The sequence below is a fragment of the Ruditapes philippinarum genome, unplaced genomic scaffold (assembly GCF_026571515.1).
Source record: "Ruditapes philippinarum isolate M1 unplaced genomic scaffold, ASM2657151v2 ctg313_1_1_1_1, whole genome shotgun sequence".
Lineage (NCBI taxonomy): Eukaryota > Metazoa > Mollusca > Bivalvia > Venerida > Veneridae > Ruditapes > Ruditapes philippinarum.
The window spans coordinates 340,001-362,150 of NW_026860654.1; the positions used below are offsets into that span (position 1 = coordinate 340,001).

The 22,150-nt window shown below is 32.4% G+C and overlaps 1 protein-coding gene across 2 annotated transcripts in view; it reads left to right on the forward strand.

The window, feature by feature from the left end:
* LOC132712914 (uncharacterized) overlaps positions 1–18,469 on the forward strand; it is a 25,859-nt gene extending 7,390 nt beyond the window's left edge. The window contains exons 1-3 of one of the 2 annotated variants that reach the window (XM_060695346.1): positions 2,514–3,271; positions 15,875–15,934; positions 18,199–18,469. In XM_060695346.1, the coding sequence (XP_060551329.1) occupies positions 2,999–3,271; positions 15,875–15,934; positions 18,199–18,432 (567 nt within the window). In that variant the 5' untranslated portion in view covers positions 2,514–2,998 and the 3' untranslated portion in view covers positions 18,433–18,469. Of the gene's footprint in view, positions 1–2,513; positions 3,272–15,874; positions 15,935–18,198 lie in introns of those variants that run through there. The other variant, XM_060695347.1, reaches the window with a different exon arrangement.
* The last annotated feature ends 3,681 nt before the right edge of the window (positions 18,470–22,150 follow it).

Consider the following 22,150-nt stretch of genomic DNA (forward strand, 5'->3'; position numbering starts at 1 on the left):
AACCTGCAGCAGGTTTGAAGTCGACAAACGACCGTACCAATTCGGCCACGGACATCTGGATGTTGTGCACTGACGTATCATTTGGCTCTATGGGCATAGCATTATGACAGAAAAAAATCCTAAGTTGTGCTTAACAATTTACTATGTACGCACCTCGATTCATTTTGAATGTTCTTTCATATTCCATGTGTTAAAACAATTAATTCGTAAAATATTTCTTCATACGATATTATCATATACAAATTATTATGTATAGTTCAGTACAGACAAACCCCTATATCGCAGCCAACGTTTTGAAAATATAAAAAAGACATCTAAATCTACGTTCTTTGCATTTTACTTCTATTCAATATTGAGACATCGTTTACACATTTCACATTTTGCTTACAATAAAAGTTACACTACAAAAAATTATCGTGACGGCTTTTTACACGCACTTTTTTAACAGTTATTTTCTAGATGGTCTTTTCGGTAGAGGTTTTACAGTATTTCGATACACTCGGACTGGTTTATTAATATATACAGAATATGAAATTACTCTGCCAAACTGTAAGTCAGAATGTCAGTTATATATTATTAGGGGGACGTGTTTGTAATAATCATTCTATTCACGGTGTTATATTGTACTGTATAATCTGTCATAAACGAAGATGGCTGTCATTTATACATTTCAGTTTCGTTCATCACCACCACGCGAGATGAAATATGTAATAATACACATTTTTACACTTATTTCACCTATAAGAAATAGTTTTATACCCGTCCTTTCTTTTCGTTGTTTCTTTTTTTTCTCCTCCGTTTTTTCGTTATTTTAACGTGTTAAACTAGGGGCAAACGACGAGGTATAAAAAGCGATCCAATCACATCTTCTCGGCCCTTTCCGTAAAACTTTGGATAGGTTATTATTGGTGAAAGCAGAGATGTTCCAATTGATAACGATCAACACATTAAAAATTAATTCGGATTAATTTGATTTCTACGGATAAGTTTAAAATGTCGTCATCCCGAAACCAAGTGCATATGCACCGGCCATGTAAAAAAAAACAGGGTCCAGATAATAAGAACTAACTAAAAAAGAGATAATGCCTTTTTCCTTTTATAAAAGATTCATTTTAGTTAGAGAACCGTTGTGTTCTTTTTAATAGACGTATTTATAGTCTAATTCCGATGATGCATTAGTACGCAGTTATGGAATCCTATACTATTTTAGAAAATCGTTCTTTACCTATCACAATATATTTACCCTCAACTTTCACTTTATTACATCCGAAGTTTGGCGGAAAAGACCGAAAAGTTGCGATTGGTTTCTCAGTGAAAATGAGTAATTTCCGTAATTTAACGATCATAAATCACAAAAAAATCATATTGGCTAAATTAAACAGCATTATCTAACAAATGTCAGATTTAATGGTTAAGTCATTGAAAATCATCATTTGAAGCGCAAAGTGCAACAGTCAAATCAAGAAATTAAAAAATCGAAATTGTAATTAAGCGGAAAGGTCTCCAATAAAATGCTGACATTTTTATCATAGGTTCAAAAGCTTAACTATCAATTTGGAAATGGCTCTGGATCCTGTAATTTGTCAAGGAACACATAAAATTCTTGTATGATATTTGTAAAACGTGTATAATAACTAATAAACGTATTTCATTAGTTGCATTAATGAAATTCAAAATATTTTCGATTTAAAACGTAACTAATGCTAATTAAGAGGCCATTAAACGGATTTCTGAAGGTCACACTTGTTATGTCAAATGTTGATATTTTTAGATAAAGGTTAATTTTATTTGTAGCTTATATCATTGCAACAAACTGTGTTCAGCAGCAAATGTCAATGTTTGTAAGCTTTGTATCCGGCTACGAGAGATATCCGAGTACTGTGCAAGAAAGAAAATTTTCAAAATGTTTTCTGTTTTTGTCGTTGTTGTTTTGTCGTTGTCCTTTTTTTTCTACCAGCCTATTATTTTTGTTGTGATCGTAATAGAAGGTTATTAATATTTATAAACAACCTGTTATATTCATTGATCTATACGCACATTCATCACACCCACGTGCTTTTAAAAAGAACAACATCAGCCATATAAATGCATGAGCACAATACATGTGTAAGCCTCTCTAATTTGTCGAATCAGGCCACTCATTCCTCGTGTTATCGTGCCAGCTTACCATATACTTAAATAATACCAGCAGAAAGTCTCTGCAATCAAAGACAATAAACATGTCCCGTGAAGATTCTTTTTTTTCGAAGAACCTGAATAATCGACTAAATCTATGTACACCAATATAATAAATAATTCAAAACGATCGCCATAAAGGAAGTTTTCTTAATTAAACAGGCAGGTATATGCATCGATTAAGCATTTTCTAAACGTCATCAGGTTCCGCTCTGGCTCAATATATTGAATTGATTCCAGACAGTCTTCTAAGGTTCTGATTTTAATTGTGCAAATATCGCTTTTCGTTGTTTTTTATTCCTTGGCACTCGTTTAAACAGGAAGTTGCTCAAAGCGTTCTGTTACAATCCGGGTCATTTGTTTCGATCGCGGGATTATGGAGTTTGAATGAAAAGTTATGATTCTTGGATAACAGTTGTTGTTTTTTTATTTTGCAAATCGAAAATTCGTTTGTTCTAGGTTGAATTAAATCATATAATTCAAAATTGTCAAACTGGTTTTGATAAGCTACTAAAATGTGTTATTGTCAAAGTGTTAATTATCGACAATATTCAGGAATTTACTAATTTGATGAATTGTTAGCAGATACAAATTAAATTATGACGCACTTTTATCTTAATTACGGCAGGTGGTAACTTATAGGATATTGAACTCTACGTTGTTGTTAATGAGGAAAGAAGACTATATTTATGACATAACTGATTGTTGTAAAAAAATAAGCTTTTGTGTGTACGTCCATTAACGTCATTATCATTTAAATCTATTATACTTTTTGAAGAATTGGTTCATATTTAAATAATGTGAAAAATATTCTTTCTAAAACATGAACTGCGACCTTGAAAACATGAACTCTGACCTTGAAATCATGAACTCTGACCTTGAAAACATGGAAACTGGGTTTAGTGAAGTTACAGACGAAGACTTAAATGAACTAAATGAAAAGAACGATTCACATGTCAAAAATGAAAAAGCTGATGTTGGCAATGAACAGCCGGATATTGGTGAAATGTCAGATGGGTTTGAGCCTGACACAGCTGATGTTTCAAACGTTGAAGAGAGATCGGTAGTAATGAATAACAACTTTATTCTACCAATGGTAATTAAATGTAGTTTGTATGTTATTACAATGATTTAATTGCGTCACCTTGACGTTTGTTCTGTTTTAACCTTTAGTCTCGCTTATGATTCAAAATTGTATTTACATATTATATCTATATGTTTGAATGAATAAGATACAATGTATAGAAATGATTTATATGTGAAGCTAAAAGGAGAGTTCTAAGAAGAAAATTGACGTCATGCATGTATTGAAGTATATAATATAAATCACTTGCATAACATGACATGTGGTGCAAATTTTGCAAAATGAAGTATGCAAATTAGTTGAAACCTTCATCTATGAAACCAAATTAATTTCGATTTTAGATTTATATTTTCCGATTGAAATGCAGCCTTTGCTATTTGATTAAAACTATGCAACATTTAGAAAAACTGGAATGTTTTAATTAATAAATATAATTTTTTTTTTCAAACATTTATTTATTGTAGGAAGTGTTCGATCAATTCAGTGATTGTTTATTGTGATTTATACCACGCCGGCAGCAGACTTAATTTTATAACCAGTTAACATTCGAAGCACAATTAACCTTTAACATTTTATTTCACTATAAATATGTGTATGACAGGGAATATTTGAAGCATTTGTAACCATTACAAATCGATTTGTTTTAATGTATAGACCCAGTATGAATATACAAATCACCTTTAATTATGCATGCGTAATTTAGAGTTGGAACATGTTCTTAATTTTAACCATCAGGATGCGCTCTTTTCAAACCGCAAAAAATGATGATTATTCTTATTTTCGTTATTATTATGATTATTAATGATGACATTCTCTTTAACAAAACTTTAAGCCGTCTAACGCCGCGTAAAGTTAACATTAACCCTTACACCACCAAATATCTTAAATGGACTTGTCATATTTTTCCAATGAGAACAAAACCAATCATTTTAATATGAAGCATATATATTTCATATGAAAAAATATGGATGTGTCGGCATTGGTCACGTAAATAGAATTAGTTGCCGCCAGCAGATTAAGGGGTTAAATTGTGACATAAGACAATAAGATACAGTTGTGATATATATTCATCAATTTCGGATCATATTCTGTTTCATTTATTTAAACGTTCTTTATAACAGTTTCTAACGTACACAAAAATTAGTTTTGGTGCTAAGAAATCATTATGAATTGTTTCAATATCTTGCGTTTTATAAGGAAAGAGAAAAACCACCACTTTATTTGTCTCAAGTATTAAAGAGATTAAATGTGAGAAAGATATCGGGCAACGAAATGTCGATGTTTCAATTTGCATGCCTATTTGTGCCGAAATTAATTAACGAGGACTGGTATCTATGGAAGCACTGGAGGGCCCTTTTGACTTCTGACTTAATGACTTTTGACTATTGACTTGGGAGTTATGATTTGTGACTTCTAAGTTGTGACTTGTAATTTGTGATGATGCATTGCCGCTCATTTTAAGCCAGGAGATGCAACATGGCGGACAGCGATTTGTCAGATGATGTAAGTTTTTATAATTTGCTTGTATATTCTTCTTAAATAATGTAATTTAGCGATGTTATACATATCCATCACTAATCGAGCAATACAATTTGGACGGTCTGTGTATTTTTGTTCACTGAGATCTAGATGCGTTAACACTCTCCCTCAATGTGAGAAAAGTGACTCATGTCAAGCCTCAAGGGGGAACCGGGTCTAACTTCCATCAATCAAACAATCTATACTTAAGATTTAAACTTGCAGATAAGCTCGAGTTATCAAAATATATGCCTAATCAGTTATTGGCTTCTTGTTAAGATTGAATTATTACAAAATGCATTTTATAAAATGATGATACTATGATAAGTGTTTATACAAGAATCGTTGTAATTATTCTATACAGTCAAGTATATATATATATATACATAATTATTCTGACCACTATATATACATGTACATAGAAAAGGTTGTCGGAATGATCGATTTCGTTTAGTGTATTAATACCATTCACAAAACTAAAATACAAGGAAACACTCTTCTTTAAATGACTGATTATGCATAAAATACAATTACACACCAATTTTATTCATCAGTTCTTTCCATGTATATGAGAATTAGATTTATCACTGGATTCGGGTTGGTCAAACACATTCGACGTTCCCATATTTATAGTTTACTGTACATTACGGGAACAAAATGTCTCATCAGATGAAAAAAAACGGCATATTATATTTGAAAGCCAGAACTAGACCCAGGAGGCCATAAGTGGCTCAAAAACACTTTGGTTCAGCTAGTTAGTTGATAAGCTAGACCTTGTCAGAAATCAAAATAAAAAAAGCAAACTTTGCTATCAGTAATACTATACAGAATATCGTTAGGGCCATAGGAACGTTATAATCCAGAGGGCGACAATGTGATAGTGCGACAACGCAATGGCGATAGTACGAGATTACAGTGACGATAGTACGATAGTGCGATGATGACAACGCGACAATGCAATGGCGACAATGCGATGACGACAGTACGACAATGCGACAGTGCGATAATGCGATGGCGACAATGCGATAGTACGATTACAATAATGTGAAAGTCTATAGCATTGTCGTGTTATCGCGTTGTCGTCATCGTACTATCACCATCGTGTTGTCGCACTATCACATTGTCGCCCTCTGGAATATAATGTACAACCACGATGGCCCTAACGGTATTTCGTAATACTGTGCTTTTCGCTTCATAGATTCATTGAATTTAAGCTTACTTGAAAGAAGAATTAACTTTGATAAAGTAAGTCCTTCTTAACTAAAGTGATTCAGTTTTTAATTGTGCTTAGGCCAAATCAAAACATATGTTGGTTTGTAGTGCCCGCTACCTTCCCATCTTCAACTCATTTAGGTCATCGACTTGATTTTGTTTTATTTTCCGATATATATCCTGTTCTCCCATAATTACCCTCCCTTAATAAGAACATGCCATTTGTAATAACGATTAGTAACGGAATAAATTTGCTATGTTTTATTAAAACAACTAAACCATGTGTAATCTGATTATCTCATGACAGTATACTTTGTGTCGTTAATGGTTAGTATTAGAAAATTGTAATTCTGAAAATTCAATTAATTGAGAATGTTTGAATGAAGTACACAAAATCACAAAATACTATCTCTTGTGCAACAGTGATTAAATAATATTATTAAAACACCAGGTAAGCAATGTTGATAAAATGAAGCACAAAATGAAGCACCTTTCGAAATTTTATCTTTTTGTAATTTACAGGACATACATAGGAAACAACGTATAAAGGAAGTCATAGACAACATTAAAAATAGAAAGGCAAAGAAGAAAAAAACAGCCCCCTGGCAACTACTAGTTCGCTGCTCCGAGAAATGGAACAAACTTCTACTTCAATTGTTTATTGTTAGATAAAAGTTCTTTTTTAAATCAATATTATAATAAATACTAACATTTTTAAAAAGATATTGTCATGTTGTGCTTTTAGATCACAATTGTGTTAATCGTCCTTGATTTTACATCCTGTAATTTATAGCTCGACTATTCGAAGAATAAGGAGAGCTTTCACCTCATTCGGGCGTCGGCGTTAGTTTAATGTTCTGTCCAATTTTTCATACTACATCAATTATGTTCCAAGTCCCTTAAGAAATCGCTTTGAAATTTTGCAGACTTGTTAACCACCATGACCCCAACCCCTAGACATGGATAGATAACTCTGTCAAGCATTTTGTTAAAATTGACTGCCTTGTCGACTAAAATGGTTTTCATTTAGAATAGTCGTATGTGCTGCCCTTGACGCTCTTATTGTAGTTTTTAATTCGCGTGAGCTTAAGTAGAAGCTTTGCTGAGAATGATATTGTTGTCATCTTGAGGAAAATATAACAAAAAGAACCACCTTCCGTGTGCTGGTGTCTCGTATCCAAAGCTGTGCTATGTCAAATTGTCAATCTTAAATTTGCTAGTGTAAAATAGGACTGAAGGAATAAGGACATAGTTTTGGTGCCTGACCTTGCGCTTTATACTAGGGCTAGAAAAGGTTTAGTTGTTTAATCCATTTTGAGGGCTTATTGCGAAACGGTTGTAACTTAAACTAGATAAAGAAGGAGATACAACTGTTTTGCACCAAGCCCTCGAATTATATTTTTAGTTGCATTTTATGATACACGTACAGCTTCATGGCGGTTGAATATCTGTTACTTTGCCAATCCCCAAACAAAATATTAATTCCATGCATTTGTAATAGAGGTCGATACGTAAAATGTCAAGACCACAAGTGTTTGAAGTCACTACTCACAAGTAGGAAGTCAAAAGTCACAAGTAAGAAGTCAAAAGTAAGAAGTCACAAGTAAGAAGTCAAAAGTCACAATAGGAAGTCTCTAGTCAGAAATACGAAGTCACAAGTCAGACCATTGCGCACGAAGTGTCATTGCAATATCGTTTAAAACGTCCTTAGCTTTACAAATGCGCATCCTGGAAATTCTTGAAGCTGACCTTGCCACGGATAACTACCTATTCGCCCTAATAAGAGCCAATGCTTCTATAAGCGCCCATCCCTTCTTTTCCATTTGTAAGTGGTTAAGCGCCCAGGATAAATTGTCTTTAAAGAAAAAAAATCAACTGACAACAATTAACATTTTAAATTTTTATGCATGTCCGCGGGCCTAGAAGATTTCACTATACAAGGAAAGACTGTCAATATTCACATTTGAAACCCATTGTAGTGATTTGTAAATAAACGGGACCACTTTAAATACGAGATATCAACAGAATTTGCATAGCTGTGACTCTTACATATTGTATACTTTTGTAAGACCTGACTCCTAATAAGCGCCCACCTTTCAAATTTTCTAAGCGCCATGGGCGATTACTAGGAAAAATACGGTAGTACTGGCTAGATATCCTGTGCAAGTTTCGTACTAGGGCGTTTGGTCTACAAAGATGAACGTGAGGCAGTGAATTTATTTTAATAGCCAGATTCTAATTAACTGAAAGTTAAGAATATAGGCCCTTGTAAGCCTGCACACCTGCACAGACTAATTCGGTCTACACTTATCACAGGTCCGTAGTTTTTCTTGACTGAAACGTTAACGGTTACAAGCCATGATGTATTTGAACGTAGAAATAACATTTGACTTTCGTGACATATTCGTTTGTTATAATTGACTGTCAAACATAAGAATAAACATATGCCACTTACATTATGAACTATAAAATATATTATAGTATAGTTTACAACATCAACACGATCATCATCCTTAATATAGTTATCATCATCGTCATGATTATAATCATTATCATCGAAATCAAATTCTGCTTATCATCAACAACATAATTATTTAAATTATAAAGTCGACCTTCATCATGAGGAGCAGCATCATGACAATCATCATTGCAGTCAACATACTTATAATGATAATCATAATGATGTAGATGATGATGATGATAATGATGGATCGTGTTGATCATTTGTTCTCTCACAAAACAACTTTATGGCTTAAAAAGACTTCAATCTTCAAACGAGTTTGCCACTAAATCATTCAACTCCAGGAACAAATTCAATGCTGAATCGGCATCTACTGGCATTTGGAGGTCGGGCTTTAACAGATAAGCCAATTCGCTGAATTCGTCAAACTTTCTCTTTGGAACTGAATACATGTCTTTACAACAGGTCACATCACGTTTGTCAACCACCGTACCATAATTAAGCGCGCCAAACGTTTCAGGTAAAAAAAAAACATAATGTCAGGTTTTCCGTAATGTGCGTCGGAATTGTGCTGAGGTCTAATTTCATGGACTGTTGAGCAAATCTATCCAGGTGTGTTTGTATTAGGTTCATAAAACAAAGTTTCAAATTTTCACAATGTATCTGGCCGAGTTCATTGAAACGACCAGAATCGCGCAAATCCTTAAAAAAGTTAATCCACCACTGTATTCCTTGTTGACGTAGCGTACCCCACCATCTTTCAATGCGCTGGTTAGAAGTGCTTCTTCCAACAATAACGCTGCGAATACCAGCAAAGTGGTCGGTTGCTTCATTCCGAAAGAACTGCTGTAGAAGACAAACAACACTGTTTTCTGTTCCAGCATCGCAACGAAGTATGCGAGGTGTTTTTTCCATGCGTTTCAATGCATCCAAATAATATATCGCAATTTGGATCGTTGTAAGTGTCAGAAACTTCTAACCAGATAACTTTCCTGCTAAAACCATCTACCGCTCCGTGTATACAAAATCCGAATGGTTTCAACTTATCATAACCATCTAAATGCCAAATATTGTTTGGCCCTTTTGCACATAAGAAACGTCTTTTAAGTCGATGTGCTTTTCTCATTTCAACACCATTTAGATCTATTGCCTTCATTATGTCCATAACATCTTTATGGCTTAAATCCATATTATGATTCACTTTCAGCCGGCGCCATATCGTCCGATAACCGACACTATATGCACTATAATGCATTTCCGAGCCAATTACACGAACAACGTTTTTCAACTGCGATTTCAAATGTACACCTCGACGTTTCAGGTTCAGCTTCTGCAAGATTCTTTTCAGCTGACGCAGTGACAACAAAATACCATCCTTAAGTAGCAAAAAGCCAAGAATTTCACTGTATTTAAAACCTTGTTTGAAATATCCTTTAATGAGTGATGCTTTATCAACATTCGGAGACGACAAAGGCAGGTAAGCTGGCACCACACCAGCTGTTATCTTCAACAGAGTGCACAGAAAACAACACGCAAACACGAATTGTCCTTTTTATGTTTGGGGTCCGCCTGGGCTCCTTGTCATTAGTTCTTGTTGCTGGGTCATATGGGGGTTGCGTTCATTGAACGCCGCCTTTCCTTGTTGATCTTGTTTATCATATTTTAATATTTTAGCACAACACAGCCATCTTCGCTCATTACTGACGCGTGCTCTCTTAAAGTGTGGTTTAATTAATTAATTTCACAACTAAGAAGTAATAAGTCCTGAGTTAAAAGTCAAAACCCCCAAGTCAAAAGTCATAACTCCCAAGTCAATAGTCAAAAGTCATTAAGTCAGAAGTCAAAAGGGCCCTCCAGTGCTTCCATAGGTATCTGAGGTTCATTTATTTGTCAATATATCTTGAAACTCTTTTTCTGACTTTTACTTACTTACTTACTTTGAGCCATTAAAAGAAACAAGAAACAATAACACATTTGAAATTACCGAAAAACGGAAGGCAATACAACACCCCCTTGTCAAACCACAGTTCATGTACTAAAATACAATAATGCACCATTACTCAGCAAGGACGCGCTTTATCAACTTATCATAAATGAATAATATGGTTATAGTAAAAGAATAATGATATGGCATATTGCTGTGATATATATGTTAATATTATACAGTGTATATTTAGTTTTTATTTATGTATGTTGTTTTCGCATACATGTATTATACATGTATTTGTACTGTTTGACTTCATATCATCGGGATGAAAGTGGATTTCAACATTTCCTTCGGGTTGTTTTTTTATATGTCCAGCTTTAAATTGATATACAAATGTATACTTAATCTAAATGAGACATACATGTACGCTACCAAAGTTGATATGCATTCTGTTCACGTGCTAATTTTTAAACAACTGTGTTCTTTCAATGTTAAGTATGCACTTATACGACTTCTACGTTTCTATTTTATTTGACATATTTTTTCTACATTTTGTTTTTAATGGACATTTAAATGTCTGAAATCTGCCTTGGAATGACATAATGGCAGACCACAAAGTCTTGATACCGAAATTCGTCCAGAAGAGAGCGCGTGCGTTCTTTTTGAAATTGTCGTCTGCGCTCTACAAAGGAGACAGTAATTAAACAAAACGTAAACCGTTTGGATAGTATTGTACAGTTTTATATACCTCTAAAGACAGGCACCTCGTCAAAATTACAATCTGTGGATGATGTTCTTAGAATTGTGAAAACAAATCTGCCATTCAAGTTATAATTGTCACCATTAAAGTGGTCGTAAATCTAACTTTAATTGAGCCAGTGTTTGACACTTGTGACTTTAAGTTTAACGTTTAGCCTATATATTTATAAAGTAAGGCAGTCTAGCACTTACTTTAACAAAAGCTAGGCTGCCATAACAGGTTCTAACATCAACAAAATACATCACAATGACGAAATAAAACATCACGCGGAAGACAGTACCGCCCTGGATGCTTTATCAAAATTTAAAGTACAAATATGTCATGTCTGAATTCTTTGGTGGCCTTTAATACAAAACAACAAGATATTAAAATTTATATATTCATAAACACAAAATATGTAACCTAGCTCTTCTTCAACAAGAATCCCCTCCCAAAATTCCATTTAGCTTAGTACAACAAATTGTTTTGTTTTTCATGCTGGTTTAGGACACTCCGCTTTTCATGGAATTGCACGAAAGTTGAAGCTGTCATGATCAACGCCGTATGAACAAAAAAATAAGTATCAACCAAAGACTGACAGTGTCACTGAGTTTCTGGTAACAATAGAAAAATGGAGTGCGGCTCTCTTTAGCGCTATAGACCTTTTCACAATTCGATTTTTCCATAGTAACGGATGTTGCATTTCGCGCATGCGCATTCTTTTTACAACAACTCCAAAAATAGCCATTGAACCTCCCAGAATCATTGTCTTCTACCGGGTGTTGGTCTGTACTTAAACACAACATGCAATGTCTTTCGTACGTTTATAAGAAAACCCAACTGTTCTTAGTATATTTAAGGTTATAAAACTGTGTATTTTATATATTTTTCAAAAGAAGAAACTTATGTATAGGTGTTCTAATTAAAGATTTGTGCTGGTTAACTGGTGAACCACTACAAAAAGACCACACATCCATTACTATTTAAATTTTATCCTTATATCTTATTGTAACTATCACATTTGGTTTCTTTGTTGTTTTTTTCTGTTTTTGTTTTTGTTGTTGTTGTTGTTGATTTTTTGTTGTTTTTGTTTTTTTATGTATCTTAAAGACACATCATTAATATTATAATTATTATGTCACAGAAACGAAGGGATTTTTACTTCTTTAGAAAGGGCAAACATGAATTTTATAACACATTAAAATAATGTTTTTAGCGCATATTAGACGCTTGTTACCTGAATAATTTAGAGATAAATGTGAAATAATTTCTCGTAAAAGTAGCAAAGTGCAAACAAAGTATGATTTTGACTTTAAAACAAGAAACTAAATCACTATTACTGTACTAACTGCCAAAAAACAACAGATGAAAAATATGGTTCAGATAATTGGCCAATGAGTAAACTTTTGGAAACTATAAAAGTACAGCAAAAATATAAAATAAACCTTTTGTGGAATAAGAATTGAAGCATTTCTGAGGCATAATGTGCCTTTAATAAACAATTTACAAGTTACTTCTTTGCTGCATGATGCACTTCTATGTAAAATTTTCATTACAATCTGCAACCCATAACAGAGCTGTAAGAATGTTAGGCATAATGGGCCTTTAATAAAAAGAAAATACAAGTTACTTTTTGCTGGATTATGTACTTCAATATAAATTTTCATTACAATCTGCAACCCATAACAGAGCTGAAAGAACGTTAAGCATAATGGGCCTTTAATAAAAAAAAAATACAAGTTACTTTTTGCTGGATAATGTACTTCTATATAATGTTTTATTATGATCTGCAAGAGCTGGAAGAAACATAAACAGTTAAAACTGTTAAACATAAGACAGTGTCCGTTGCTTCTCTGTCTACGTTTTGCAGACAACAAATCTTGATGAATCAATACGCACACAGTGGGGTCTTAGTTCACATGCAGGAAATGTTTCCTTTATTTACCCTGTCAGCTTGGCCTGTCAGTACACTTCCGCATTTTATAACCGGTTGAAGCTTTATTTTCTTAAAACTACTTTAAAATCACCTTAGTTAAAGTCTACTTAATCTGAGCTTATCTTGAAATAGTTTTTAATGAAAAATGTTGTGTGATTTTCGATCATAAAATTGAATATGTGTAACGTGTAGGGAATACAAAGCATCATGTATTTGAAATAAAAAGGTACCTTGTACGCGGCAAAGCAATTAAGAGAATAATTAAATATTGTTTGTGTGTCGTAAAATAAACAGTTATAGGTCATTTTTAAAACTGTTATGTTAATTCATTCCGTGTTGCTTGTATGAATATTGCTTCTTTTTCACGAGGAGTGCGGACTCTATAGTGGCGTTGTTAGGGGTCTCCGAGCTGGAATCCTTTGTCTCCAGTGAGTCAGAGTCGGTAAATTCAGTCCTTTCAGAAATGTAGTCAACTGCTTACAAACAAAAAATAAAAAAAAGACCGGCGGTTGTCTCTAGGTGCGTGATCTTACAGTACAAAATCCAGGGAGTTATCTCTGCAAGTAATGCTGGAAAGTTGTCATAAATCATGATTCTAAGTTACTGTGTGACTTAAATTCCATCAGGATAAAAGTACCAAAAGGAACAAACAAAAAGTTTAAAATACCAAAAAAAAAAAAAAGAGTGAAGTTTAAAATACGCATCAATGTATTCATTTCTTAAAGAAATAAACATTTTCTATTATTTCTGACAGACAGGCAGACAGACAAACGGACGGACAGATTAACACATATGTAGGCGGACAGGCGGACGGACTCACAACAAAAGTCACTGTTTATGAAACACTTTTAAGTTAAGAAACCCTTTTTAAAAAGCCGATTTAAATGCTATACAATTCATAATATTATACCCGAAGTAGTGATGCATCCTTTAACCGTGGCAGTTATCTGTTTACTTTATATTTTTGTTACTATCTCATAACACCATTCGGATCATCTCGGCTTAAAAATAGAAAATCGATGAGAACGTGATTTACGTGTCAATATTTAATGATAAATCTGTATAAACATTAAAGATGTATGGCCATTATTTCCTAATCTTCAACAGAATTGGTGATAAATCTTCGGATGTACTATTTAAAGCTATATTCACGTAGAATTATTATGAATATTATGGAAAGAATGGTTCAGTCTTGCGAATATAAACATTTGATAAATGATACAATAATAGATGATGCAGTGATTTCATCATATAAACGAATACAATATTTTAGTGTTGGTACTGTTGTTGTTGTTTGGGTTTTTTTTGTTTGTTTTCATGGGGGGACTGATGCTATTATGTTGTTGCTTTTTTTTCTTTTCTTTTGCTTTTTGGGGGGGGGGGGGGGGGTGGTAACAACATCGCTTTAACTTTCTTTAGTTTCGACAGGCATGTGTTATAATTCATGTGACTTTAGATATTCAAATTTGTGTCTTGAAAATAAGGAAAATCAAATCTTTAAACTGCATGCATTAACGCTGGACCCTTTACGCCAGTATATTATAAGTTCAGTCGGGTAACTACGATACTGTCGGCTGTCCGGTTTTAAGATCACGATTTCCCTTAAAATTACAATAGACAGTCCCAAAATTCAAACCAGAACGACTTCATTGCATAAAATAAGGGAACTCGTTTATATCATAAACTCTCATTACTGTCATTTCCTTTTAATATAAAAACAACTTAGAGTTAAACTGAATCATGGTTAAGTAAACAAGAGTTTGAAAAATGATTTTTGATTATCGATTTTTAATATTTTCAATTTATTTCATCATGGCCCTCATTTAAACTTTCTTTAAATTTTAACATAACTTGATGAAAAGCATAAGCGTTTAAATTTTACATTTGAGACTATCGCTTTTTGAAATTCTAAAGTAGTAACTGAGTTAGGGGTATAAATGTTTTAAATCTAAATTGAAGCATTCATTGCAAAGTTTACAACATTCAGTGTATCTTACAGCTCATAAAGAAATTAAAGGAGTAAGTTCAATGGGATTTTAAATCTAGATTTTGATAATATAAGTGGAATGTATGCTTGAATTTTGTTCAAGGTCGATTAAAGGTGAAGTATAGTTATAAAACAAAAGATCGGATGTGTTGTGGATGAGCTTGATTTATATAATAAAATACTGTACGTTTGTAACGCCGATTTTTATTGGATAGCCGTTAAATTTAAATATTCGTATATGAAACTTTTTTCGGCTGCAGCAACATTACAAATAAAATTTTAATTTTATCTAAAAAGAAGTGGGTTTTGTGTAGAATAATTAATTCTTCTTTTAATAAACCGTACTTGGCTGCGTAAAAATGATTGCTAGTTATGTAGCCCTTGATATATAACCCTTGCCCAGCGGCTCGTCGGGTAAAATAAGCCTCCTATGGATTATATAACCTGTTATATAACTATGGGTTATATTACCTGTTATATAACCTGTCAATAATCTGATATGGGCTGGGGAAATAGGTTGAATTAGTTCTTCTGCAATAATATTGTGGGTACTAATGACAAGAACAGTAATGAGATTTTTTTTCTTGATTATTTTAAAATGAAATTCATTATGACGTTTTGTATCTAAGTTTTATCTAAAAATAGATATTAAGTTGGAATTTGGAGAACAAATTAAAGTCGTAAGAAGTAAAGATAGCTAGATGGTTAGGCGATGTTCAAAATGGGGAAAATGAACTATATACATTGAATAACTACTCAAACTTATACAAACGGTCCTACCTTCTAACTGATATCGATGAAATAGTCCTAACTTTTAACTGGTTTCTATTTTTAGGAATCTGTAGAAACAGAAGGAAATATGGAGGACGAGAAAGCATCAAAGAAACAGAAAAGGGTAAGTTTTCCTACACTATAAATAATTGAAGAGATTGGTGTTTGTTTATTTATTTGTATTAACCTTTCATGTTGCTAAGATGTTTGCTCATTAACAAAATGTGTTTTAAATTGTCTCTTCAAATTTATCTATTTTTATATTTCTTTATTTTTTTATATTTATTTAATTTTCTTATTTTTTTTATTTCATTTATTTCTTTCTTTTTATTCTTATGTATATATTTATTTTATGTTATTTTATTTTATTATTTATTCTATTTATTTATTCTATTTATTTTTATTCTATTTATTTATCTATTTTTATTTATTTATTAATTTATTTATTTATTTATTTATTTATTTATTTATTTATTTATTTATTTTTATCTATTTATTTTTATTTATTCATTTAACATACTAAATTATCTTTGCATATTTGAAAGCTCTTTGTTAGCGCTAACTGCTCCATTCTATTGTTTCTTTGGGTGGATTGAACTTGTAGCATGTAGGGGGGCAAAAATTCCAACCCATCATAGATGAGTAACCATAATAAAACTTTTATATTGTAAACACTAACTACCACCCCATACAAAGGAACGCGCAGGTGTCAGCATTGATTATAGATTTCATAGATTTATCATCACAACTTTTTAAATCGCTATCTTTTCTTTACTTTAATCCTGGTTTTAAATGATACGAAATAGGTTTTTAAACCGTATAACGATGAATCTCTATACTCAATATGGTTCATTTAAAGGCTATTTGCACATCTTAAAATGGATTTATCTAATTATTTAAAAGACTGCAATGAATGCATGCCAAGTTGCTAGAGATGTTTTTCATATGACGTAAACGAGATCCCGTGACTTAGATTTAGTATGACAATATTTGTTTCCGTTAGATTGCTGCTTTTATGCAATTGCAACACGTTGGCCTTTTTAAAGAATTGTTATTCTTTGTGATCGACGAGGCGTTCCGAAAGTGGTTGCCTGGATTCGAACCTTCAGCAACTTTGAGCTAGTTATGTAATCTGGCCAACTTGAACACTCCACTTCCTGTTGCAACTTTTTTTAAGAATCGGTATCTAAAACTTGACTATATTGCGAATTCTTGAATTTATTTTGCACACAGTTATGACTCAATACGATAATATAGAGTTTGAAATTATAGTATCGGTACAAATATTGATCAGAAATCAATATTTGTTTGCAATGCTGGTCCATAATTACACTGTAAACAAACAACAACATTTCTCAACTGATTTTGTAATTGTATAACATAGATTTTTATAGCTACGTCATCTTTTAGAAGAAACTTGCCTCGTGATGAGCAAACAAAAATAAAATAAAATCAAGAAAATCAAACTTGAGAAAAAATTACTAAGATTGTAAGAAAAGTAAAAAGATTCAAGATTCAAGTAATCATTTAAAATGCTATTTGCGATTAATGACTGTTTATGCTGTATTTATGACAATAATTCTACTGAGTGCCTAACACATTGCACATTTAGACACATTTTGTGGGTACTGTTACGTGGATTGAAAATGCTGCTTGCAATGTCTAAAAAATTCTTTGTTCCCAATGGGTTTAGAGCATGTTGGATGTTTAACAGCTGAAAAAAGAAGTACTGGATGTGTATTATGTGTCGTAAAGGTAGCAAAATGTAATCGACTTCCATATAAATACTTATTCACTATAATTATATCAGTTGCCAATAACGAAAAAGGAGCAAAGAGAGTTCAACTACATGAATACATGCATATGGCGAAAGAGTTTTTTTTTTAGGAACTGTAACAAAATACCAATTATAAAAAAGGTTTTGGGAAATAAAAATTGTAGCATTTCTGAGACACAATGCCTTTAAGTATCTTTCTGCTTTAAGTTCCTTAGCTGATCTGTATATGAATTTAAATTTTATGTTTTTTAGGTTTTTGGATCTTAGTGGAGTTCAATAACCTTCAATTTAAATTATAATTTTTACAAATACTTCTATACAATGTCATGTTGAACTCTTCTGAATGCAAGATTATTTGCATAAGTTTAAAGCTTTAATTTTCAATAAATAATCATTATATACTTATTTACAAGACAGCGTGTTATTCATAACTGCCGATGAAGTAAAAAGGTTAACGTTTTTTTATTTGCATAAAACGCATTGTCAGAAGCTTTAAAGAGCATTTAAACTTTTCACAAACGCAGTAACTGAAGATTTATTTGATATCAATTTATTTACGAAATGATTAATTGAAGCATATTAAAATAATCTTGAATCATTTTCTCTTACAGGAAAAGAAAGATGGCCGGTTTTACAAGTTTGTGAAAAAGCATTTTCTACAACGAAGGAATACTTCTAATGATGTCAAAGAAATCCGAATCGTTCCGGATGGAGATGAATTTAAATGGGCGCGCAGATCGGCCGGAAGTGCTGCGTCACGGTCTAGTAACGAAACAACCAGTAGCGACGGGGATAGACTGGAAGTAGTACATGATATGGCGGAAGAATACACTCCGGAATTCTGAGTTTTGATGAAACTACTTTAAACGTTGGTGCTACAATGTAAGTACTATGTCCTTCTCCAGATATCTTGACCTTTATCTGAATAAATGTTTGAAAAGAGAAATATTTCAATTACCTTAAATTCTAAAGAAAATGTAAAGATTAAAAAAAATGTTTTTGTTGTATTTTATTCTCAAAAAAAATTGTAATCATACATTTACAGCAAATCGCAGAGCAAAGAAATTGTTAATTATTGTGATTACTGTATATTTACAGCAAAAAACAATGCCATGGAGATTCTCATGACGTCATATCCGCCACGCCTGCCAGCTTGCGACATGACACTAAACACTGCCGTTGCTGCCCGCCTGGAACCGGTCAAATACGTAGTCTGCGACACTTAGGGATACGTTGCATAGAAGAAAATGTGATTAAACACCGTAGACGTTTTTTAGATAAAACAATTACGCCAATCTTTTTTAAAATTGGTAAATTTTTGTCAAAGAATGACATTTTCAACTGTGAACTTTTTTTATTGATATAGAAAAGAAACAATATTTCAAAGATTCCCAATATAATTGTTGAAATCAATTGATCTTCAAAGAAAAAAAAAGACGTGTCATCAGAAAAACTGCAGGTGTCGTATTCTAAACCGCAATCAGTGTGTATATAGTTTAATTAATGTGCGTCTAGTCCGTGTATTATTCGCGTCACATTTTTATAGAAATAAGCATTTTATTTCATAACCAATGAGATTGAACAATAATCACTTACGCGTTATTTATGGATTCATCCATTAGTTTATTGCCCGGCTCATCCCCCATCACTAACACATTTTCCCTCTGCAAAGAACCTGCTCAGTGTCAGGGGAAGAAAGTTAATACTGAGAAAGCGCTTGCATAACATTGATGAAAAACATGAAGGATTTTTTTACGAAAATCAAACGCATCTATAATAGAGACCCATTTGAAGCATAAAAGAACAACATTCGCTAACCTTTAAACGGCTGGAACTGACAGCCTTTGCCACCAGTACAGAGTTTGATCTGCCTTCAGAATCAGTCCAGCCTGCGCATCCTTGCAGTCTAGCCAGACTATATACTATTGGTAGATCTTTTTTTTTTGTATTTTGATATTGAAATCCCTTAAACTTTGAATGGACTATTCTAAATAAAAAGTAGGACGAATTCATGTCAGAAACGAGTCAGGTCCAGGGTCAGATTATCAGAACAAATTTCAACAAAAAGCATGTTCTATTTTCCTTACATAAAATCAGAAATATTGTATTGTTTTGTATTGTATATACATGTACATGTATATTTATATTCCTGATAGAATCTAAAAATCTAATATTTTAAAAAAGCAAAAATTTAAAGAGTAACAGTTTAACCCAAAGATTGTAAACAACACTTAAGAATCTTCAAAGTTAAAATATAATTGTCACAACTGTACAACTGTTGTATGTTAATATCTTAGAGAAATTCTTGTTTGCCAATGTATTAATTTAAAAAATATCATAGATTATACATTTTCATGCATTTTTATGTATTACTACGGCAAATATGTTTGCACATTTACGCCATGTCTATTTAACAATTTACCATAATAAGTTACATGTATTTTATCATTTTAATTAAAACATTTTTGTACCAAAATGGGTTTATGCTTGCTTTATCACGAATATTAAACTTGCCACAGATTACAGGGCTACTTTGTATATTATTACATTTTTGATGACAATATTTTTGCATAATTTGATGATTTTTGTAACCATCTCTGATCATTACGGGTTTTGCCAGCCTCTATGTATGCGCCAATCTCAAATAGGACATATATTTTACTTTATTGTTTTATATTGTTGTAAATGGCATGTCATATTACAGTTTTATGTTTCATTATTTATTGTACTTTTTCCGAACATTTAAATCTTAAGTGTGCTATCTTTTACTTAAGCGTTACATTTTCCCGACATTTAGGTCTTCAAAATGTTTTAGGTGTGCTATCTTGCACTAAAGCGTCACATTTTCCCAACATTTAAGTCCTCAAAATGTTTTTATGCACTAAAGTGTTACATTTTCCCGACATTTAGGTCTTCTAAACGTTTAAGGTGTGCTATCTTGCACTAAAGAGTCACATTTTCCCAACATTTAAGTCCTCAAAATGTTTTATGCACTAAAGTGTTACATTTTCCCGGCATTTAGGTCTTTAAAAATAGTTAACTCTTGTTATTTTATTTTCACTAGAGCTTCACTTTTTCTAGAATTCTGACGTCAATATCTGGTCCTTCTAAAATGTGTTAAAGTACGTCACTTATTTCTTGATTACTTACTAACTTTAGCTTCACTTTTTAGATATCTCATTGAAAATTTTAAGCTACGTTTTTTTCCATAGATTTCTTATTTCAGCCTTTATTCTTGCTTGAAGTTTGCCTTCTAGATTTATAGATGTAAATGTTCTGTTCCAAAGCTTTTGCATATTTTTGTACTTTTGTGAAGAAATAAACCGTTTTTACAAAAAAAGTTTTAAGCAAGTTTTGTATTCTTGCGTTTAAAGGACTGCTGTCTACTGGTTTTCACTTTTGACTTGATTTTGTAAGTACATTTTTGAATAAGACGAAAACATGGTGAAAACATTATTTTACACACAAAAAACAAGTGGGTACATAATAAAATCAATATTCATTTGCAATTTTTCATTTTTTAAGTAATGTTAAGTAATGACACCTTACCGTGATGAATAATATAACATTCCACATTTCAATACATGTATTTGAGTTGTTTGAGGAATGATTTACACCCACGTGGTTAAATGCCGAGGAAAATAATCTCTGAACCGAATAAATCATACTTAAAATTGTTCGTAGGTCATTAATGTCTATTTAATTTATTTCGTTCGAAATATGGAGGATTCTTTTTTGCTGAAATTTTTTTTGTCGGAAAATATCAGCACTTTTTCGATGTTAAGGTATTATCTCCCTTGGTAGTCATTTTGACTATCCGCTATGGATAATTGATTTAGTATAGATACAATTATAAAGAAAAAGCTTTTTCTGGAATATACGCCTACTATGCTTTAAGACAGGAAAAAGACATTTAATTTGTGTTGTATTTTTTCAACTTCTTTTGTGTAATTTTGTAAACTGTCGCGATTTAATTTCTTGAAATATGGCTTCCATTTTCATCAAGGGAGATAATTAACGGAACTTTGAGAACTATCAGTTGATCTAAATTTCACTTCTATCAATACCTAAAATCCCTGTCGTGAAACATGTACGTGTAAACGTTCTAAGCACTCCGCCATATTTTTAATATCATTTTTTGAAGAAAAAAATATGCTTACGAATTTCAATAAAAAATATAAACTTAAATATGTGTTTTTTGTTTTTCCACCCTCACCATGTTTAATTTGCAAAATATCTAGACGTCTTAGAAGATGAAACAGCAGACGTCATGCAGTAAATTAAAAGATTTCAGTTACAAATTTACAACATAGAGCAGACGACAGTGGAATAGTCTGGCCAGATTGCCATGACGTTACAGTGATAGCGTAGGAGTTCCCTCCCCTTACATTACGTGATCTTCAGCGCCACTTGAAACAATCTTAAAAATCGAATACAGGAATAAGTTTTTTATTTAGCAAAAACGTAACTTCAAAATGGACTTGAACAAAATGTTAAGTGGTTTACAGACTGGTGTGCTTTGGACTTTACTTTCTCTGCTTTTAGTTTAGAACTTTAGGAATT